The sequence below is a fragment of the Streptopelia decaocto genome, assembly GCF_964273445.1.
Source record: "Streptopelia decaocto genome assembly, chromosome: 5".
In the NCBI taxonomy this organism is placed as follows: Eukaryota; Metazoa; Chordata; class Aves; order Columbiformes; family Columbidae; genus Streptopelia; species Streptopelia decaocto.
Window position 1 is genome coordinate 70,110,101 of NC_138659.1, and position 23,701 is coordinate 70,133,801.

The 23,701-nt window shown below is 42.6% G+C and overlaps 1 protein-coding gene across 1 annotated transcript; it reads left to right on the forward strand.

The window, feature by feature from the left end:
* Window positions 1-1,696: 1,696 nt before the first annotated feature.
* On the forward strand, window positions 1,697-18,528 carry NPS (neuropeptide S). The gene is made up of 5 exons (XM_082052318.1): window positions 1,697-1,775; window positions 4,815-4,920; window positions 5,130-5,387; window positions 15,928-16,009; window positions 18,300-18,528. Exons 3-5 carry the CDS (start codon window positions 5,368-5,370, stop codon window positions 18,507-18,509), a joined length of 312 nt encoding a protein of 103 aa, XP_081908444.1. The 5' UTR covers window positions 1,697-1,775; window positions 4,815-4,920; window positions 5,130-5,367; the 3' UTR covers window positions 18,510-18,528.
* The last annotated feature ends 5,173 nt before the right edge of the window (window positions 18,529-23,701 follow it).

Sequence of the window (23,701 nt, forward strand, 5' to 3'; positions counted from 1 at the left end):
GAGCTGCCCCAGAACAGAGCACAAATACTCCAGAGATGGCAGGAGAGGTGGTGGGTCCATCGTGCAGCATCAGGAGAGGAAGCTTTGCTGGGTGCAGAAACCCATTTATAACAATAACCGTGCAATTTTGATCGACTGGGCTTCTTGCTTGTTGTGTGGCATCGGCATGAAGAAGATTTATCTCTTCAGCGAGATTCAGTTGCTTTTCTGTCTCCATTCACCGTGTCCCATGGCATTTCACTCATCGCTGCCGAGAAACATCTCCCAGGAAGGGAGATCCTGTCACGCAGCCACGAGCTGCGTTGGGTTTGTTGTAACTGCAAAATGATTATCGCTACAATCATTCACTCAGTGATTCATTTCTGGGGACACCTGTTTTTTGACAGGTCCTTTCACAGGAGTGCGTCCTGACAGGAACAGCTTAAGGTATCCTCCAAAAAAAAGAAAAAAAATAATCAGAAACAGCTTGGGATGCTTTATTTTAATTTATTATAATGCAAAGTGCAGCCCAGGCCTCACACGTGATTGATATTCCCAGGCACCGCTGGCTTCATCACTCCACCACATCATTTCCATCGCAAGGTGGCTTTAGGGCATTTGCGCACGTTGATACTCTCTTGGTCATTGACTGCAACACAAAACAGATATTAGCTTTTTCTGACAATGCCTCTGACATAAACCCACTTATTTCATCTATCATTTCTGTACTCGTTGTTCTCCACGTCTCAGAATTTAATACTGGAAGGGTTGAAATATTGCGTTGCCGTCTCTGCCGTGTTGTTTCTCCACGTCTTCCTCGTTTGCTGTGTGAATTGACTTGGGAGATGCCTACAGACAGCAATAAAGACCTTTCGACACTTCCAGACAAATCCCTGTTACTACAGCAAAGAGCCGGCGATAGTTCCCAGCTCATGGAAAGCCGTCTGCAAGTCTCATTTTCGTGTCTGCAAACAGCCACGGAATTCCATATATCCACAGGCTTTTGTGTAGCCGACTTCACTGCAAACATGTTGTGAAAGCAGATGTTTGGCAAAGTAATTAAAAGTTCTAAAGACTTTATGGCTGTCATTCCAGGTAGTGTCTTGTGCTATTTGACTCTTTCATTCAGTTGTTGTGTGAAATGCTTCAATTTCCCAGCGCTTCCTAGAATAATTGATGTTGTTGTTACTGATATATTTTGGAATATGGACATTCTTTTGCACCATTTATTTTTGCATTCTTTTGCATTGTTTTTTCTTGGAACTAGTGTATTCAGCACAGTCAGGGTGTTGATAATGATAAGCTGCACAAAGAAACATAAACCAAGCCAATGCAAACTTTTTAGGGGGCATCACTGCCGTGTGCTTTACCTGAGTTTGGGACAACGTACCTTTTACTTCTCATCTGAGGATGTTTTTGTAGGTCAATGTTTTTTCTAATCAACTTTCTCATTGTAATTATTTCTCTTAAGTTATTTGACAGACAGTGAACGTCCAGATTGCTGCCACCACGACTGAAATCCTGGAAGTTTCCATCATTGAACCTGCAGCCAACTAAACGTCACCTCAAAAGTCATGAGCTGTGTGGTGTCTGTTCCAGCAGAATGCTGGTTCAGACCGACAAGCTGTTCTTTCCAAGGTAATCACTTTAATACAGACTTTTCTAGCTGAAATCTCAGGAGGGAACCATGTCCGCCCCCATTTCTGTGGTCAGAGGCGATGCATTAGAGCCGGAGAGGAACGGTCAATACCTGCTTGCTGCAGACAACTGGAATCTTCATGGGACCTGCTCTGGGGGTAAGTTTAAATTGCTTCTCTCAGGACACCTTATTGAAATCTTGGCGAGAGTGTTTTTCCAGTTCTCTGCCACTACAGGACAGGGTTGTATAAAATGCGGTTGTGCTGCCTCAGAGAAACTTCAAGTCAACAGATGCAAATGTTACAAATTAAAACATTGCAACAGTCCTAATAATGAAAATAAATATAGGCTCTGCCAAGAGAAATGTACTATTGCAAAATAAGCAATGGGGTGCAAGAGAAAACATACAGTCTTGGAAGCAAGTACAAAGAAGTCTATAATATAGAAAACTTGTTTGAAATTATTATATCTAGTAATTGAGGCACTTCGTTTACAATTGGATACTGTTTTCAGGCATTTCCCAAAATTCTTGAAGTTCTCAGCTGTTTCACAAAATAATTTTCTTCATAATGTGTCTGTAACACACATAGCCCATATGTTTGTCGACATACAGCCTCTCTGGCTATCAAACTTACGTCCTTGTTGGGGATGGAATGTGCACAATAAATATTGATTCCTGTTTTCCACTTGACGCAGAATAAAATAATTGTATCAAATTGTAAAGTCTTAATTGCTGGTGGATTTTTCCACGGGCAAAGGCAGAGAAGGGAACAGGCAGTTTTCCATCACCATCCCCCCAGGCAGTGGCATCACCATGTTTTTTTTCCAAGGATGTTTCATTGCAGGTGTTTTTCTGCTCCGTGTGTAGTAGAAGAGGGGAGAGGAGCAGCTGATGTGATGTAAAGGAAACCTGTGATTTTTTTAGGGTTTTTAACCAGCGTCCAGAATTCTCTCCAGAAACTCCTGGTGCCTTTGACCCGCTAACCCTGCCACCTGGGAATTGGCACAGATTGCTGCTTCATTATGGCTTGGCGTGTCACTGCATCGCTCTCCCTAACAAATGTGTAGGGGAGTTCAGTTGCAGAAAGGCTGAGAGAAACACATGATTATTAAAAAAAAAGAAAAAAAATAACAAAGCACAACCTATGGCTTGTCCAACAATATGTGAAAATCTTTGGTTACTTGACATTCAGTTCATTTACTTCCTCAGATTTATGGTAAAATATTTCACAGTAAAACTAAAGAACTTCTGCCCCACTTCACAGAGTATTGTTTGTGGGGTTTTTTTATGGTACTCCTGGGGAAACAGTCACTTTCTCCTCTGTGTTGGAAAACACTTCTCATGGGGCTTTCTGGTGAGATCTTGTGTACCGGTGGCACGGAGCCCTTGCAGGGTATTGCAGCTTTTCCCTTCAGGAGAAAATGAGGTAAAAGCAAATTTCGGGGCTCAGCTCTGACTGTACTCCAGGTGAAATGATTTTGCAGAAGTCGTGTGTGTTCCCCTTGCAGCTGCTTTGGCACGGAGGTGGTTCGTTTGGCGTGCCTGAAGACGTGACAACGAAATAACCACAAGATACATTGGCATTCTTGTGTCATGCTAATACTTCGAAGCTGTATTTGTTTTTAAAATGAGCCTTTAGAGGCGGTCGGAGATCTGCAGGCGCTGATTGCTGGCTATCGATTCCCTCCCTCCGGGTGGCTAATACAGCTCTGCAGCCCTTGTCGATAGTGGCTTTTTGATACCCAGTCTGAAATAGGTTTTCTCACCCCCAGAAGAAGCCCACATCACAAGACACCGTCTCGCTAAGTGCTAATTCGACAGCCTTGTTGGCAGCCCTTGCTGCAAGGACAAGGAGCTGTCAGAGCCCAGATCTTGGAATTGCTAATAATTCATGCTAAAACCAGAAGAAAGTGTGCAAAATGGAATTTGATTTTCTTTTCTAACCATGGAGAGAGGCTGGTTGGTAATGGGGCACATAAAATCCTGTGTTCTCCCCGGTATCATCAGATGTAAACTAAAATAGTATGGCATCTTTGCCTCTGATGGGACTAATTATTTCTAATATTTTTCTCCTGAAATATTGCATAGTGAAAACCTCAGTCAAATCAAGCCAGAGCTGAAATACTAAGCAAAATAAGTAAAAGCAGATTCATTTCAAAAATACGTTAGGAATCAATTGCATGCAGTTTCCTGGAACTGTAATTTTGTTTGTGCACTTTTGAAGGACCTGACTTGTGTTTTTAGCAGCATGTTCTGTTACCTGAATGGAACAATCTCTGCACAGGCCTGATGATGACCCAGCAAAAAGCACAGGTCTGCCTCCCCATATTTCTCTGTTCGTCTAAACTACAGATGATTTTCTGATGTATAAAAATTTATGCACGTACATTTTAGCAATTAAAAAAAAAATCAGCATTAGGAGTGAAAGACTCAATTATATTTAGTTGTTATATTTAACAAGCAAGATGCAATATAAATTAGTAAGAATGTGTATAAACACAATTTAACAAATACAAGAAGAAAGGTACTTACGTCTTCCAGTATGCAGAGTTTATAGCCTTGTGCAATGTAATTATGTTTATATGAGTATGAGCATAATAAATTGTAGAAAGTCACACAGCAATGAATGAGAACAGTGTATGTAATGCTAATGATGAACAGTACCATGGCTGAAATAGGAACATAACCCTGCAATTTGTGTAACAGAGGCAAGAGTCAAAGGGTGGTTTGTTTTGCTAGTTGGGGGGGAACCGAACCAAGATGGTCTCAGACTGGCATTATTGCTATCTCATATTTAAACACCTTTTTTTCTTCCATTTTCCATGCACGTGAGCTGCAGGATCCTAATGATTCCTTTAACATTCCCGTTCACCCCGAGCTCTGCACCTCATTGTTTCTGCAGCTTTTTAAGCTGCTCACAGGGTACGGGACATTCAGGGTTCAGAGCAGAATGGGCTTTTTGCTGAACTTAGCTGGTCGAGCAGCCTCAGAGGTAGAAGACGGACCCTAGGAAAGGCCTGGTAACTTGGGATTTACATCCTGGAGGGATTTCAGCCTCTCTTTTTTGGCTGCAAGACTTGGCTCTTTCAGAGGAGAGGACTGTGTGCAGTTGATGCCTTGGGAGCCTGGAGCCCAGGATGGCGTTTTAACATCTATTACAAAGCTTGACATTTCTATTTCTTGTGTTGCTTCCCAGGCTGTGACCTAAATTATAAGTAGAAGATATTAAGCCTGGATTTTAACTTAACAGCTGACTACACCCACAGGAGAAATTAAAGCACAGTGTTGTTCTGTGATTGAAGGTAAGCAAGCAGTGAAATTATACTGGATTCTTTGTTTAAAGTGCTGCCAGAAAGAAGAAATTTTGAATAACATTCTGTTCTTCTGTATTCCTCTTCCTCCTCTAAAACCAGTCTCATACCCCCACCATATTTAGGCACAGCACAGTCCTGGTTTGGCTTGTTATGCTGGAATACAATGTCATCTAACCTTCGTTCCTTACTCCTTCCAGGTGACTATTAAGCTTGTTTCTCCCCAAACCAGCATTTGCCAGCTCTTAATGGAATTTCTTCACCATAAAGTCTGGGGCGGTTTGTGTGCAATGTCATGATTGTGGTACCAGAGAAAACCTTGGGAAAGGAACGTGACAGAGCTCCAACTTCTTGGTGAAGCACAAGTCCTGAATTGCTGGTTGCTGTGAGCATGCAGAGACTGTGTCCCACCGTCCATGGCTGGTTTGTGGCTACCTGATGGCTACCGAGCTCCTTCTGTAAGTATTGAATGTGTTCTTTCTTAAAATAGGAAAAAAAAAAATCAAAATTGGCAAGTATTGACTCTCAGTCCTTGGGTATTTCCATCTCAGCCAATTCTTTCACCTGCTAATAATATACCAGTGGATTTAAACCTCGTGTCCTTTGCTGAGGAGTGAGATGCTCTAATAGAACCCACCTTCAATCTTTCAGGGACGATTTGGTTGATGCTGGAAAATTAGGCATTTTATATTGGGCTTAGCTCAGTGAAATTTCAGCTGATGCCGCAAGAATTAATTGATTTCTGCCGGTTACAATCTAAGGTTATCCCGTGTCAGGATTTTCTCTCATGACGCTGCTCACAGACAAGGTGATAATCTTGTCTCTGAAGGCAAACATATAGAATACATTTTAGTGATCCCCTGGAGCGGTTTCCCAGGCAACTGTAACATCTTCATCCACAGCAGGGTGCGAGGCCTGCCCGGCCGGCTCCCCTTCACCACACAGCCCGCCGTACCTCGCCGTGCTTGGCGGAGGTTTATAAAAGCAAACACGGTTTGGATGAGGTTTGGATATTTTCTCTTGAAGTTAAGGTCACTCGTGGATCTGGTAAAGTCCAGAATGAAGAGGGTTTGGCTGCTCACGTTGGGAAGATGCGTAACTCAGTAACGAGGCAGAGAGGGGATTGTCCCGCCCTGCTTTGGTGCGGCCTCACCCCGGGCACTGTGTGCATGGGTGGGTGACATAGGATAAAAACATATAAAGCTACTGGGGAGTGTCCAGAGGAGGCTATGAAGTTGGTGGAGGGTTTGGGGGTGAAACCGTGTGAGAGCGGCTAAATTCACTGGGTTTGTTCAGCGCGAAGAAGAGGAGACTGAGGGAGAGCTCATGGCGGAACAGCTTCCTCAGCAGGGGAGCAGGAGGGACAGGGCTGAGCTCTTCTCTCTGTGACAGTGACAGAACCCAGGGAATGGCAGGAGGATGCACGAGGGGAGGTTCAGGTTGGACATGAGGAAAAGGTTCTTCACCCAGAGGTGCTGGACACTGAACAGGCTCCCCAGGGAGGTGTCACAGCCCCAACCTGACAGTGTTCAAGAAGAGACTGGACAACGTCCTCAGACACACGGTGTGACCTGTGGGGTGTCCTGTGCAGGGACAGGAGTTGGACTCCATGATCCTTGTGGGTCCCTTCCAACTCAGGACATTCTATGTTTCTCCGAACACAGTGAAACACACTGCTCAGGGTCCAGAGATGGGCAAGTGAACCAGGAACTACCCCTTGCTAAAGAGAAATATTAGTGATACAAGAGACCAAAACCCCACATGGCTAAAATTAGGACAGGGAGAATCGAAAGACCACTTTATGCAGTGGAAAAAAAGAGAAAAAAAGAAACGTAGCAAATGCATTTTGTTCTTGTGCTGCACTCATTCTTGCGGAAAATGGGACTGACCTCAGAAGGATAGCAGAGAACATGAAGTCCGTGTGAACATGGTGTGCTCTTCTTCCAAATCCATCCCCAGTCCCTATTTATGCTACGCCACCCCAAATGTGTCAGCGGGGCTTTGGGAGAAGTCGTAGGTTAGAAAATAGCCCTGAGAAATTCAAAGTTATCAGGCTCTGTGTTTCCCATCTCTGACATTTGGAACAGAAATACCCAGCTTACAGCTTGGGAACTACAGGGACTGTGAAGCAATTTGATGCAGCTTAAGAACATAGTGTGTAATTTGGCATTGAAAACTCACAGGTTGATTCTGAGATGCACACCGAGAAACAACAGTAGGGATGAACTGTGAACTGTTCCAGGGAACTGGGAAATCTTTGGGTTGCACCTCTTGGTCACGTCTTTGATGCGCAGTTATCAGTATCCGAGCTATCTCGGTATGCCTGTGGTATAGACGTGCCCTAAGGCCACAAGCTTCAACACTTTCAAAAAGCACATGTTAAGAGACTCTTGCCCTTATATCAGAAGCCTGCAATGAGTTGAGTCGGAGTATTTTTAGCTCCTGTCCTGTTGGCTTAGATGACGCTGATATTATGAAATTTGGCAAGGCAGAGAACTGTAGGGTTATTTGAGTTTCAAGGGATCTCTTATATGTAATGTGGTCTTGCTGTTCCTGCTGTGGTAAAGAGACTGGGAACTGCGTGAGCTTCGCTTCCTTAATTGCTCATTTATAATTTGTGGTGCTAGTCTGGAACGTCTCGGATCTCATGAAGTAATGACGAAGAGCAGGCCCACCCTGGGAGCTGGAGATCCAGGAGCTGCTGGAGACGTTGCTCACCGCAGCACCAGGAGAAGCATCACCTTGTCCCCAGGGCGTAGTCCTTACGCACATAAACCCTACAGAGATGGTTTGGGTCCCACCATATTCACCTGGTTATTCAGCGCTGAGCACCAGACAAGTGATGCACGTGGTGCCTCCATGGGATGTGAATTCAGGTGTGCTCCTTGCTGCTGCACAGGCGAGTCCTTCACCTCCCAGTGCTTCTTGCTTTTGAAAAGACATCCTCATCCCCTCTGAAACTTAGACCCCGTCTATCTCCACACCTCACAGCAGGGACTCGCTCAGCCTTTATTGAAAAGTGCAATATTAAAGTCCATCATGTAATTTTTTTCAGCGTGCTCGTGTGATGGGAATTGGGTTTAAAAGCATGAACTTTTGCTGCTCGAATGAAAGAGCTAGCTGTCAGCAGGCAGGCTCTTTGGAAGTAAAAAAGGGTCACAGGGCTTTTTGTGGACTACACGTTTGCTTCTGGCAGTCAATATAGTGTCAAGCGGAATGGAGAGCTGGGCCTTTTCATGTGCTGTGTCTGCAACACTTTCCCTGTGAGACTGGAGCAATGAAACTCTGCACTAAGTAGTTGGAGAATATCCACGGTCCTGTGTGCAGAGAACAATCCTGATCCTCAGCATTTGCAGCTTTTCCTATTCCCCCGAGGTTTTATTAACTTTGAGTGAGATTATATTAGCTTTTCTAATATTGGATTTCGCGTTTATTCATAGTAACCTGTGTTCTTCATTAAGAAGTAGCATTTGATTACTTCCAAAGTTAGCAGCTGTGGGGAGGGGTACAAATCAGAAACGCCCCTGATGCTAAAAGGAGAGTTCATGAGGTGGAGAAAGGGAGAGAGATGAGGTTCATAAATTAGATATTAATGCAAGTAACAGAAGAATAAGGGAGGCAGATATAACTTCTTGAGGAGTTATATCACGTGCTAAAACATAATTAAGTATGAAGAAATGCTCACACAGAGCAAGAAAAATCCAGTCAGCTGCAACAGGTTTTCAGTGAAAAAAACAAAACTTCTGTCTTTTGGTATGTGGTGTTTTTAGGATGAAGCCTTTTATAAGGGGAGGAGAAAAACGAGGGGAAATCAGGCTCCTCGGTAGCTTATGTTCAGCCAAAAGGCACGTCAGCTTGGGCACCGAGTTGTATGGCAGCAGCGTTACCTCTCTACTACTCGAGGACATTTATAAGCAACGATAGTCACCAAATAATGATCCAGGGCTGGCATTTTGCAAGACAGAGAAGCTCCTTGCTGTCACTCATGGGGTACCAAAGGCACCGAGTGGTACCAGATGCCTGGATGCCACCTCTATGTCTCAACTGCCTGTAGAGCAAAGCCGACTCCTAGTTTGATTTTATCTTCCTACCAGCAAATTTGAAATCACGGGTATGTTCACAATGTGAAGCTTGCTCCAGGGTTCAGTGCCTATTTGTTTTCTGTTTAGTAGGTCTTTGCAGAGAAGACCCTGCCTATCAAAAGGCTTTTGCAGAAAAGGATGGCTCCTTTAAAGAGGCTGCAATATTCTTGTTTATTTAAGTGGCACAGACAAGTAGAAAGAAAATAGCAGTGAGTTGAAAGAGCATGAAGAACAGATGGAAAATGCTCTGCGTTTTGGAGAAAAAAGGTGTGTCCCCTCACCTCCTACAAATGATGACTGCTGTTCCAGATGTAGCTACTTATTTCCTAAAGGGACTTTAGGTCTTGTGTCACAAATTTAAACTGGCATCTTACCCTTCTCCAGAAATGCCAAGAGCTAATCTGCAGAACAGCTGTGATTTCTCCCTCGCAAATGGTGCCTGTTCAGAAGGAAGCAAGCCACCCCTGAGTTGTGATTTGAATATTTTCTCATAGTTCTGTGCCAAATCAGAGGTAACGTTGCTTCTCTCACAGCTGATCAGACCGGGGCTGTTTGGAGATGAAACGGGACCATTGACAGATGTTTTGCATCCAGCTGACCTGTTTTCCAGCCTGAAGGTCACTCCAGATTGCAGAAAAACCTGCTCAGGTGTGAGCAATTCACCCCTTTCTGTCCAGTCTGTAGATGGTGGGAGTCCTGACGAGCGTTTGGCATCCTCCGTGTCCCTCACCGACCTTGCACTTACTACAAGTCCACAGGATTGTGTCCCACGTTTTGCCTCCCAACCGTAATTGTTTCATTGGGTTAGCTGTGCTACCATCACCAGCTTTTGCCCTGTGTCTCTCCCTTTTTTCCATTCCCAAATGACATAGTGCTTGTTTGTATGACATCTCAAGGACTCTGAGAGCAGAAACAGTGGTTTTGTAGTGAGATTCTGTAGATGAAAATACGCAAACTTGCTTGACTCAGAATATTTTATTGGCGACTTAGCATAATAAAAAATATCTGATACGTTTTCCTTGTCTCAGCCTTATCCACTGGAGAACCCTGAGATACAGCGCAATAACATCTATAAAAAACTACGCCCTTCAAAGCCATCCAGCTCTTTCTCCCTATTCCCTACTATTTATACTATTTATGTTAGCTTTCCCTGACTCCTTTAAAGTTTGATCCCTTTAAAGTTTGATCTGTTCTTAAGTCACATCAGACTTTCCTACATCCTTTTCTCCTTGCTTTCCTCAAAAAAAACTTTGCCTTTTCTTATCTATCTAGGCCTTTTTTTCTTCCTTGCTTCTACTTCAACAACTATTCAGACTTTCTCAGATCATCGAGATCTTTGTTGCATCTGAACAGAAATTGGGTTTCAGTTTTGACAGGTGTCTTTTTAGCTCAGCACTGACATCTTTGCTCAGGCAGCAACTTCCTGCAGGATCTATTTGAGACATTTCTGAACGCATAAATTATGTTGGCATGCACAAATAAGCATAGCAAAAATGTTAATTACCACCACTTTTCAGTTGCTGAGTCTCCCCTTAATGGGTTGAGCAAGTTTTGTCTGCTCTGCCTTTTTTTTGTTTGTTTTCTCCAGATCAATTATCAAATGACTTTAACGTTCGGTGGTGGTGCGGAGAGAACAAGAGGAGCTTGTTTTTCGTGGCGTTGTACTTCATGTGGCTTGTTTTTCTGAAGGCATGCTAAGGAATCTGACAGAAACACAAGAGCATGTGTGAATCGGAAATATGTTTAAATATGTTTTTGCCAAAGGCATTATTCTTGTCGTTTCCCATAGAATATAGCACGAACACGATAGCGTCAGCTGGAGCCGTGTGGACGTTTGAGCGCTCGGCAGAGGGTTTGCAAGGTGCTGAGTCTGTGGGAGATGGTGACGTTTGGCATCGCAGGCTCAGGTTTAACGTCACTGCACAATTCGACGCCATCGGCAGCTCTGCCCCGCACCCGAGATTGGGGCTGGCAGACCCTGAGAAGGAAACTCGTGCTGCCTCTGCCCACGCCGTCTCCATCTACGTTGGCTGTAACCAGGAAAAAAAGGATATATATAATTACAGGTGATGATTTAGACTTTCAAATCCTGAGGATGGTGGCTATGATGCAGCTGACAATTCCTGTCTGACGTGGGGTGGAAAACATGACTTTAAAGCTAATTTATACTTCTGGCTCGGGGGATCAGGCTGCAGCTTCGTCCCCTTTGCTGTGGCAGTGACGTGCACAGCTTGGATGATGCAGAAATGCTTCGAAATCGGGTGTCAACCCCGACCCCGAGGTTCACGTTATTTGTATGTCCACAAATCTTGTGCCCTCTTCCTTACATAGTCTAAGACAAGTCTAAGATGTGTCTGCACATCTGCCCAGGCAAAGCAAGTCGACCAAAACGCCATCACGGAGTGGGAGTTGCTGCTTCTTGCTTTAATGCCCTTTAGATTTTCTTTTCGTCCTCCTAGATCAAACCTGTGTGTCAGAAGGTGCGTTGCTGGAGCTTAACCATTGCTAATGCTAATGCAACGATGTCTGGGGGGAATTGCATTGAAAACTAGGTGCTAAAAAGGAGCTGCCGTGCCTCTTTTAAGCGAGGTCTGCAGTGCCACGGAGCTCGCGCAGCGTTTCGCTCTGCGGACGGCAGACTTAGCAAGCAAAATGAAATTCAATAAACGTCTCTCTGCTTCTGGAGAACTTCTGAAGTTGAAACAAGGAATGCGGGACTTCTTATCCACAGCAGCCAACGCAGGCCTCGACGGGCTCAGAAAATATGCACCTGACCTTTGACGAGACTATCGCATCCTCCACAGGGAACGCTTCTGCCCAAACGCCTTGGCGGCACAGGAGCTGAGTAAATACCAAAATAACACAGAGGAGAGGCTCCAGCCCACAGGCACGAGCTCCGTGTGCTCGTGGAGTGATCAGAGATGGTCACTGCCCGCTCAGATATCTGAGGGGAGGCAAGTGCTGAGCTCCCCCCCAGCTGCACCATTTGGCTTTATAACCCCTTACCCCTGTCAGCCAGGGACATGCTCTTTCTGGAGCATAACCAGGATTAACAAGATTAGAAACAATCGTGGCAGGAAAATGCACAGAAATAGCCATGTGTGCATCTACAACAAGTTTTTAGCTCCTTGGTGCTTCTGTAGACAAGATCTGCTCAATGGCGCAAGCACAGGGTCGGGTTGTGTCCCCTTGAGTGAGAACACAGCAATAGCGGCCGAAGGAATAAACATGCTTTCTGACTTCTGTTTTTCTTCTGTCTTTGTGTCTTGCTGGGATTTTCTATTATCACAAAGTCAGAGACAGATTTGTAGGCTGTAGGTATGATTAATTTCCATTTTGCACCTTGCTATGATCTCAAAGCAAACCATCCTGGCTCTTTGCTTTCTTGATGGTCTTGAAAGCAAGAAAAACTATGAGCTCAGAGCAAAATACCCAGACAGCTGCCTCAAAAAAAAATCCCGTGCCGAGGTTTAACTGTGAACATCCTAGAGGGGAACAACGAGATTTGGCACCTTGCCTTTCTCCAAACCACTAACCTCCTGTGGTTTCCAATGTTTGGGGTTGGTATAACCGTGGAGACAGTGGTTGGTATATGCTTTCATTTTTATTTTTTAGCAAAGGCACACATTGCCGGTTTAAACACTTGAGATTTCCTGCTGTGGTGGGGGAGGGAAATATAATATTCTCGAAGTTATAAGCCTATTGACCTTATTAAGTTGCGAGGCTTGATGGGCTGATTGGCAAGCTTGGTGTTGTGTTTCATATGTTTTTTGTGGGGAACCAAACAAAAGCAGCAGCGAGATGTGATACAATATTCCTTTAACAAAGCAAGCAGGAGGGGAGAGGTGATGTTGGCTTTGCAGGGAAGTGGAAGATGTTGCTGCTAATTTATTCTCATAAAATGCAAATTTTATGGAGGCTTGGAATTTTCATTATGGTTCTTAATGATTCATATGACCTATGATACCTGCCAGTGAACTTTACCTGGGAGCAAGGCCGCAGACTGGGTGCTCTGCAGACAGAGTAGAAGACAGAAATGTCAATTGCCACTTGTTCCGTTAAACCTGATTCATCCAAACCTGAAGTGGGAATATCTCGAATGTATCTCAATCTCCATATAACACTTTATGCATGCAAATCACAGTTGTGGCGTGTTAAATTGCATCCTGAACAGCTAGAAAAAACAAACTTGAAGAAGGGATAAGCAAATGTGAGAGCTTGACTCTTCATGCTGTTGAGATAATATTAATACCGCTGCTGTGGGTCTCAGGGGTGGACAAACCCCCCAAGCCCAGTTCAGGGTGGGCGATGTCTCAATATCTCATATTCACCTGCCCACAATCTGCATGTGCCTCCTGTGTAAGCAGTTTGGGGTCGCTCAGCTGGTCAAAGCCTCTGAAAAGGTGGAATCTGCTCTTGGATTTTGGGGGGAAAAACGTCTTGGAGTCAGGACTGCAGGCTGCTAGAGGTGACTTTTGGGCAGAACTAGAAACAGAAAGCAGGCTAAAGAATTTTACTGAGATCTTAGACCGAGCAATTATAGTACAAGCACAAATGAAATACATGCAAACCCTCAGGTTAACCATTGTTTTCTTCCTAGTGTTCAGAGCAGACACAGTTGGTTTTGCAAAGTAGGAGATTTGCTGCCAGATGAGCCTCCGTCCCTTTCCCACCTGCTGGGTGAAACAACCTTAATGAGCATATTTGATCATCTTTTTGTCCTTCCTTAGGAAGTCACACAAGAGCTGTCGGCCAATGGTGTTTGAAGTTTCTGTGATCTGCTGCGTTGCTCCAGGCTCCACAAAACTTCTTCCTGGCCATCTCCTCGGTGTCCACTGCTGGGTGGCCTCTCTTGGTTGTCCTCTCACCACCTGCTGATGCTGAAGGTGCCAACAGAGAAAGGCCCTGGGCACCTCTCTGTCCAAAGCTTATGAGTTAGAAATGTGGCCAAATCCGCTGTTTTTAAAGGGTTGTGATAATAGTAAGTGTAGAAGGTACCGACCAGGCGCAACGGGAGGTCACCAGCCTCAAACAGCTCATAGTTTAGAAGACTAAGTCAATAACGCACCAAAGGTTACCCAGAGAATCTAAGGTACAAGCATCACTTTGAACCTAGAAATCCTGAAGTTAATCACAAGGCTTTTCTTGTCCTTCCTCTTCCCCAAGTAGTGTTGTGCGAAGCTTAATTTTGTATTAAAACGGAGTTAAGCTAAATGCAGATACAATGAAAGCCGACGCTAAACTGTGCTCAAGCCGACTCCAACCCGACGAGCTTTTTGCTGCGGCAGAAACACGGGCTAATCCGCTTATCGGTTGGAATTGGAGGTCCTGGGCGAGTCGGAACAGGATGTTCAATGCAAACGAAAGGATTTTCTCTCTGAATAAGAGGAGACATACTGAATATGCAAATAGTCAAATGTTCTCTTGACGGTTTTTATAAATGGATTGCTTACTGTGGTGTTTCAATGAGCTACTTTCATCTTACGTTTCTATAGTCCTGTTGGTCCTGAAGAATCCTGAAGTACTTAACCAGCATCTACAAACATGTGCTTTTTAAATGCAGTTTAAGAGTCATTGGATTATATCAACCAATGACATGATCAGCACTGGCATGTACGATGATAGTGAAAAAACATTCAGCAACAATCTTTGACCAAATTATGAGTTTTTCTATAAAAAGTGCTAAAGGCTCTTACATGCCATTGTATTTCTTCTCGCTTTATCTGAAGGCCTCACTGCTTTCTACCTTCTGGAATTAACTGTATCTACATCAGGAGACTGAATGTTCCAGGTGAAGTTGCCATTAGTTTATAACAGCTCACCGAAGACTCATACAGGGTTCCCTTCTGCAGCCCTTGTATGTTGATTTTTCAGTGTAACCACTGAAGGAAATGCAGTGTTTTGGTGTTTTTCAGCATACCCTTGCTTGTGCAGTCCAATATTCAGAGACTTTGCAGGACTCTTATTGCTTTTATGGTCCTCTGTATAAATAAACCACAGGATCCCCTAAAATATCGCACCATTAAATTAAATGTTGCGCAATTAAATTTGTTGCAGCAGCAAATTATGCTCTTAGACATTAAACATTTGTTACATTGATGGAGATTAACGGAATTTATTAAGCTTCCAGATGATTTGATTGACTAAACTTAAAATAGGCTAAGATACCTCTGCATGCAAGAGAAGAAATTAATGTCCAAAGAACTTAAGTTCTAAGAAAAAACACTTTAAAATTGCGTGCATTGAAAACTAAACATGTAAAAAAAAAGGGGGGGTGGGAGAAAAAGAAGCAGCTATATATATTGTTATCTGCTGTTCTATGTATTGTAGCTGCTCGGAGTATAATAAGATTATTTGAAGAACTTTCTACTTGAAGTGCACTTTTAGTGTTTTTCCCTTGCAGCCAGACTTTACAAGGTCTTAACATGATATATTGGAAGTGATAGAACATTCCGGATTTTGAAATCTTTAGACCTTTGCCCAGATTTGCCATGATGATCCAGACTTAACCGTAAACCCACTTGAGAGACATTTTAACAGGACACTTTAAATGAAATTAGTTCATCGTTTCATAATGGCAGCTGAATGTGTCTTCTTGCCATTTTCCCATTTAACAAGAATAAAAGGCCAAACAAGGACCAATTAGTCATAATAAAATCAGCTTTGATGACATTTTCACTCCTGAACTCTGGTATAAAATGGTCATCTAAGAAAGAACTGAAAGGATATGTGGGGAATTCGGTAGTATAACTACATGTACATCCATATACGCTCCTGAGTAAAAAAATGATCAGGTAAAGACACCGCAGACGACTTTGTAGATGGAGGAAATGTCCCGGTTGTGTCTTTCGGTGCATGCATGTAGTTTTGCTGGGTTTTGGTTTAAATTTTAACTGATCTCAGTTTTTCTTTGAAGTCCATGCAGGTTAAACTTTGTTTTCATTCTGTGGATCTCAATGACACTTGTGTGCTTGGGTTGGCCCGTTGTCCCTTCCATGGTAAGTCATGCTCCTTATTTACTTGAAGATCAGATGCTTCATTTCTTTTAAATAGCTGTTTTATTTAAATTATTTTTTGTTTGCTTGTTTCTTTGTTTTTTTTTTTTTTTTAATAAAAGGAAAAAAAGTTTCTTCTATTAAAGTTATTGGTTAAATGTTATTACTTAATTTTCCTGGAGTATAGCTCAATTTTTGCTTTAGTCACTAATAAAATATGCAAGCCTCTAAAATAATCATGTGAGAAATCTATTGCATATTTAATGTAGAGTGTAGGGAGCATTTGCTGAACTTGAAAATTGTATGGAAAAGAGAAAAACATCCATCTCCTCTACATTTCTTGTGAATTCCTTGTGTAAATCAAATAGGTTCAATAAGATATATGTATTAATTTCACTTATTGCTATCTAGTTCAGAAATCAGTAAGTTTATTTGTCACTGTTAGTGTGTAGGTAAAGGAGAAATTATTGTATAAAGTTACAGAAAATTATTGCATAAAATCAGTAACGCAGATTGGATTGGACTATGAAAGAAAGTGGAACAGCCTATAAAACCGAAGTGAAGAGGTCACTTAAAGAATGCTAAAATCCTTTCAGTTTTTTATCTCAACCAGGTTTCCATGGCAGATATCAGGCTGAATTATGCTCACTCCATTTGAGACGTTGCCCACGTGGCATGGGATATTTTATTTCTGATGATGTTCAATTTTCCTGCTTTGGACAAAGTCTTCTTTAGACTTTCTTTATTGCTGTGAAATGAGCTCTTGGAGCCACAGTTCTGATTCCTTTGTTTCCTCGGGTGTGTTTTGCATCATTCTCTTTTCATTAAGGCGATCTGTCACTAGCAGGAACGGTGGCCACTCCTGCAGCCGTTTATTTTATGGATGTGAAGTTCCCATTAGCCTTAATCTCTCCATCGCCCAGTTCTTCTGTATCTCTTACTTCTGTCAGTGCTGAATCATGTTTCATTTCCGATCACGGATAGCTTAGACGCATCCTGATCTCACTAACCCCATTGCTTAATGGATCTCTTTCTGGAGGTGATATAATAAGTAAAATGATTTCAATTATTTCATATAAATGAATAGCCCGCATGTCAAAATAACCGTCTTTTATTCTGTACTGTAAATCCCTATATAGGTTGTGAGACAGCAGCTAAAAATTCAAAGGGAATTTTTTCTGTGCCTATGTTTCTTGCAGGAAGAATTTCTTCTTGTTAGGGACAAACTTCAGTCTGGGGAGGAAATCCCAGTGTCAGTGGCCAAAGGATTCTGTGGGGTTCATGAGCTGCCTCAGAAAGAATCATTAATCTGCCTTTTATATGCACAGAACAGAAAAAAAAAAAAATATTAACAGTATTAATAAAAGTAATAGCATACTGAGTTAAAACTAATCTTAGTGGAGCTAATGGCCATTTTAGCATTACTTCCAGCAAAGGCAGGTGTTAACCCCGTGGCTTTGCATGAAACCGTTTCCCAAGCGGGAACGCGGTAGCGACAGCTTTAGAAATAATGGCAGAGCATTTCTTTTAGATAGACAGTCAGCAAGCTGGTAAATCACGATACGAAGAAAGATGCACAGAGCAACTACAGACATGGCAGGAGATGTTTCCTTTTCAATTCAATGTTAATTTAAGTGCAATTTAAATTTGTAAAATTTTATAAAACTTTTTAATGTAGTTTATATTTTTACACTGTGAAGTGCAGGTAAAAGGAATGTGCACATAAACCTGTAGGGATTTTAATCCAGACTTTTTAAAATGCCCATTGCTATTTTGTCCTTTTAGTCGATTTATTCAGAACTACTACCATAACTAGTTGGAATTATTAGAAAGCTTCCTCCCCCAAATTTCTGCTTTACAGGTATTTTCATTTTCTCTTATCTGTCTTTTAAAGTACATGACTTCATACCAGTGAAAACAAGATGGTGTTTCATTGTTAACTGAAAAAATCCCATTTTACAGCAATAAACATGCGTGCTACTCTAGGGAAGCTGTGTTACATGTCACAACTGGTCAACATCACGGAAAACAATTCATTTCATACCATAAAAGTGATTGTAACAGTATCAGTATTTCAAACCAGAAATATCACAGTCGAGTTTTCCAGAAAGCTACGAAAAAATCTGGTTTTGAATATGACAAATCCTTAGCAAATAACAGTTTGTCCTTGTCATTCTAAGCATAAATTGGTTTTGTGTTTCTGTTTTGCTTTTTATACCGAGCCAGTCCTGGCAAATACACAGACCCATAATTTTACCTTTTCTTATCTGTCTCTCTCTTTTTCTATCTTCAGAGCAGTGATCCTTTTTATTTGAATTGCCAGCTGTATGGAAAATCTGATTACTGCCTCGTCCTGCTGAATAACTGCTTAGCCAAGGTGGGCAGGAATGAAGAACTGGCTTTTTTAAAGCCTCACCTGGAGATGCCTTTCAATAAAAGGTCTTTTCGCAACGGTGTTGGATCAGGAATTAAAAAAACTTCTTTTCGAAGAGCAAAGTCATAAGTAAATGTTCAAAACCACGCTCCCGATTTTAGCGTCTGATGTTTAACTTTGCACTTAAAATCATTTGAATGCTTTTCTATGATAAAACCAACAGAGACAAATGTACCCGTGTAAACAGATGTTTCTTTGAAAGAGCACAAGCCAAGGGAAACAGATGGGATTGCTCGGCAAGGGCTTTGTTCCCCAAGTTACAGTATCATAAAGTTTTGTATTGAAATGAATGTTTTCATTTGGTTAATTCCCCTTCTTTGTAAAGCTACAGATTTAATCAGCTTACTCTTGATTAATACAAAAATAGGCCCGTGCTTTGAATAGATGAGTGCATCATTCCCGACATCCCTCCTCTCTGCCGTAGCGGCAAAGCCACCGGCAAGGCAAGGCTTGTGCTTTCCTGTCCCAAATCACATTTACTTGAAGACAACCGCTCTGGCAATGTTAACACAGATCTAAAGTACATTTCATTTCAAATTTCCAAAGATACGAAGGGCCACTGGTGAGAGACAGAATCAGGCCCTGCTTGTAACATCTAGTTTCTTTTTAATATGGTTATTTAAAATGACTTTAGCAGGAAATAATCTCCTGAGATGTGTCATCTCATTTCCAGGAGAGTCCTGGGAAATCACTCTAAGGCAGGGTATCAGTGCAGCTCCCGTTGCCTCAATTAATTGACTTACTTAGGCAACACACCTCTGATGAAATGTGCCAAATGCGGTTTCTGCTCATCTGCTACAGTTGTGGCGCAGTGATTAACAATGGTGGGGTTTTTTTAATTTCCTGTAAAAAAAAAAATAATCACTTGATCTGAAAGCATGTAAATGTGATATGTAGAAAAGGTCATCTACTGAGTTACATGTGTGTGAATTTTCCCCCGTGGCTGTTTCCTCCAAATGCAGTGTAACAAGCGGTGATGTTGGTTTGAAAGTGTTGCAAAGTGTCCGTGCAAACACGTTTTGAATTTGAAGCTAGGATATTAATAAATCAGTACATGGATGCTTTCTAATATTTCTGTGTTAAATATCATGACCCAGGAGATGGTTATTAAAACGGAATAAGGCCAGTTGGCATCATCCCCTCCATGATGCCCATTCCTGCATCTTGAACCCCTGAGCCCATGGAGGAAAGCGTCTCAAACACGGAGCTGTGCTAGTGTGATACTGGGTTTCTGGAGGGCAACTGCCTGATTTATGGCTGATTCGAGGGGATCAAACATAATCCTGTCTGTGTTTGTCCATGCTGAAATGTTTAAAGAATCGTATTTTTCAAAGTTGCTTCAACGCTCACAATTCCTTTTGGGCACTGTTGGCGTTTGGGTTGCTTAGCTCTTGCAGTTCTTAGTCAAGTGACACTGAGACCTTTAAAATCATGCCATCATAGAACAGTTTGGGTTGGAAGTGACCTAACATACCACCTAGTTCCAACCACCCTGCCATGGGCGGGGACACCATCCACTAGACCAGGTTGCTCAGAGCCCTGTCCAACCTGGCCTTGAACATCTCCAGGGATGGGGCTTCCATAGCTTCTCTGGGCAGCCTGTTCCAGTGCCTCAGCACCCTCATGGTGAAGAATTTCGTCCCTATATTTAACCTACATCTCCCCTCTTCCAGTTTAAAGCCATTAACCCTTGTCGCATCACTACATGCCCTTGTAAAAAAAAATCCCTCTCCGGCTTTCTTTTAGGCGCCCTTTAGGTACTGAAAGGCTGCAGTAAGGTCTCCCTGGAACCTTCTCTTCTCCAGGCTGAACAACCCCAACTCTTCAACCTGTCTCCACAGGAGAGGAGCTCCAGCCCCTGATCATCTTCATGGCCACCTCTGGACTTGCTCTGACAGGTCCATCTCCCTCTTACGTTGTCGGCCCAGAGGTGGACACCGCACTGCAGGTGGGGTCTCACCAGGGTAGATCAGAGGAGGAGAATCCCCTCCCCTGACCTGCTGGTTGTGTTTCTTTGGAAGCAGACCAAGATATGCAAATGTACAAGGAAATGTATAAGGAAATGCTGGATAATTGTCATTCTCATTCACTCTTGTGACATCTGAGTGTGCGGAAGCTCGGGCCAGCCAACGCGGTGGCACGCAGGTGTCCCACTGCAGCAGGACAGTTAACCCTGTTCCATTCTAGGCTGCTGTGATTTCAGACATGGCAGATGTCCTGCAAATGCCATTTTCCACCTCGCAGACCCATTTTAATGCCTTTGGCCACGTAAAACTGAAGGGCTCAGGATGACCCCTGGCCTGTGACCGCTGAACGTGTGGTTGGTGCTGCTGAGAGGTACCAAACTGCGGTGATTTTTTTCCTTGCCTCTACTTAAGGAGAAGAAGTTATGTGGATTTATTTATGCCCTTGTGCAGGCAAGATGTGTGTATTCTGCATCTGTGCACGTCTGTATTCAGGAAGGTGGAGGTGTTTTGTCGCAGTGCAGCTCCCTGGCCTGGCTCTGGTTGGCTTCTTGCAGCTCGTATCACCACCCAACTTGTTTTTCAATGAAAAACCCCAAACAAGTCCAGATTTATCTTAGTCTTGGGCTTTCACATTCATTTTAGTTAAATTTTTTCTACATAATCAAATGTGTTTCTGCCTTGGTAACCTATGATAAACAAGGTCTGCAAGCCAACTGAGCTCTAAGTGTAGCTTTGAAAAGCAACCTCTTCCTTTTCATTTATTGTGCAGATATATGACTAACTCGTTTAGTGTTTTGGCAATTGCTTTTGAGCAGGGTATGTGCTGGAGGGATGAAGAGCCAGCATCCTGCTTGTACAGACCTTTATCCCCTCTTTTTGAAAGTATGGGATGCAAGAAAAATAGCTTCCTGGCTACAGGAAAAGTCCCATTATTTATGATTTAGTCGTTCCCTGACAAGCCACTCCACCTTGAGGGATCTGCATATACAAAAAAGATGGTGTGAGGAGGCCACCAAGAGCCGTAAGTCTTGCACTCACCTAAATCACACCGAGCAAGCCTGGAAAATGTAGATGATGCAGCTGATTTACAGAAGTGGTTCTGTCGCCAGTGGTCTGATTTCACCGTCACCACCCGCTGAAAACTCACGGCTCTTCCGCTGCCTTCAACATGAAATGCTAAACTCTTTTCTGAACTTTAAAGGTGGCTTTATTTCGGAAAGAACAGAGGGTTACCTTAGTGATCTCTGTCAGAAAATAAGGATCTAAGGGTGAGCACGCTAATTTTCATTCTGACAGAAACTGGAAACATGACATTATATGTCTTTTCTTCAGTGCAAAGAGGACAATAGGAACGATTATAGGAATGCCTGCAGCATAATTAATGTGCTGCAATGAATTATATTCCTTCCTGGAGGACAGGGATTCATTACTCCGTGAAAAGATATTTTGTTGACTTTCCTTACTATTTTTCTTGGCTAAGCTAAGAGAAACAAAAAGGAAAAAACAAGTTTAAAGGGTGGGAAGAGTAATGTTTTGGCTAGGGATTGAGGAGCAAGTTGGGAAGCCAGGAATGCCTTGAGTGCTCTCGGCCTTTGGTAGTCACTCAGTCTGTGACCTTAGATATATCCCTTCATTTCTACTCAGTTTCTCCATCTCAAAAATAAGCTGTCTTCCTCAAGCCATCTCGCGTAAGTGGTGTCATGACTGATGGATTTGGGAAGAGTTTTGGAGGTGTTGGGCAGGGAAGGGTGGTCTCTGCAGCCGGTGCATTGTCCTGGAGCTGGGAGAAAGGCGAGCGCTCTGCTGTCCCATCAGTGTGACCAGTGTCACCTTCAGCACAGGACTCAGCACCCTCATGGCGGGGAGTCCCGTGGGTTTCATGGCCAAGCCAATTCCGAGGTTTACGAGCCAGTTTTGTCTGTGTTGTCCATTACTCCAGCTACTGCCAGGCAAATGGGTGAGACGCTCATGCCCCGATGAGGCTGAGCAAATGTCATCCTCTACACCCACACATTCAAAGTGCAGTTTATTAAATATTGAGCTAGTAATACGATGTATTTTCTTCTTTTTTTTGACCTTGCATTCTTTAGTGAAACACATTAAAATACATTTAAAGGACAAGCAAAATCCCTGAATCCAGAGGGATTTTCTTTTTTACCCTACTTTCCTCTGACTTGTTTCTTCCTTTGGAGGCTTGGAACGTAAGTTTCCACTAATGGGCCCTTATCTTCGGGCTGTGAGAGTCGTCTTTGAGCAGAGCGGTCACTGTTTATGGCAGCCCCACAGCTGCAGGAGCTGGTTCTGCATCCCCATCCCCATCCCCACCCTTGGAACCGTGCACGTTATTGCACATTATTGTACATTATTGTACACTGCCTGCTGCTTCGCCGCTCCCTAAAAATCATCCGTGCCTTCGAAGGAGACAGCTAAGGTTCACCACTAGGTGAACATGAAAAGCAAAAAATCCAATAAAATGTGAACAAGTAAAACCTGCCTCAAGACGGGAGGAGGAATTAACATTTTTCTTCTTTTTCTTCACAGATTATTGGCAAGGAAGGCAATTAAATAGCCTGATGTAATAGCACCTAATTTACTTGCAAGACTGAAAATTCGTTGCTGTAATGACATACCAATACTTGGTTTTCTGATTACCAAGCATATATTAAAGTATATCTATATCCTGTTTAGATTTTCCTAATTCACTATTATTTGCCTGTAGATGGTAATTTATTGCCTTAAAACTCTGGAAGGAAGAAAGGAAGAAATCTCTTGCTGGTTTTAGCTCTGGATATAATTTTGACCGTAAGAAAGAACAAGACAGATATGAGAGAGTATATTAGATGCTATTATTACTGTAATAAAATACAGATAAAAATCATAGTGCAGAAAGACTCTAAGACAACTATTAAGCATTTGCCATATAAAGAAAATCAAAATTTAACTTATCAGATATTCTGGCACTTTAAAGATTCATCATGAAAAATTACTTCTAACAGTGAAGCGTTTATGCAATATGTCATTGATGAAATGTCTGCTTAAACGTTTAAAGAGTTTGGAAAAAGATAAAAAAACATCAAAGATATGCCTTTTATTAGTCTGACAGAATGTTTCACTATATTGAAGTTTATTTTTAATGGTGAAACAGTATGACATTACCTTTTTTTTAAGAAAACAAGCTGAGCTCATTGTGATGCCCTAACATGCGATGGTTACTGAGCATAACAAAACTGAGAATGGAGCTTGTTGACGGATGAAATGATACAACTGTACCTCAGATTTCCCTCCCATATTCAG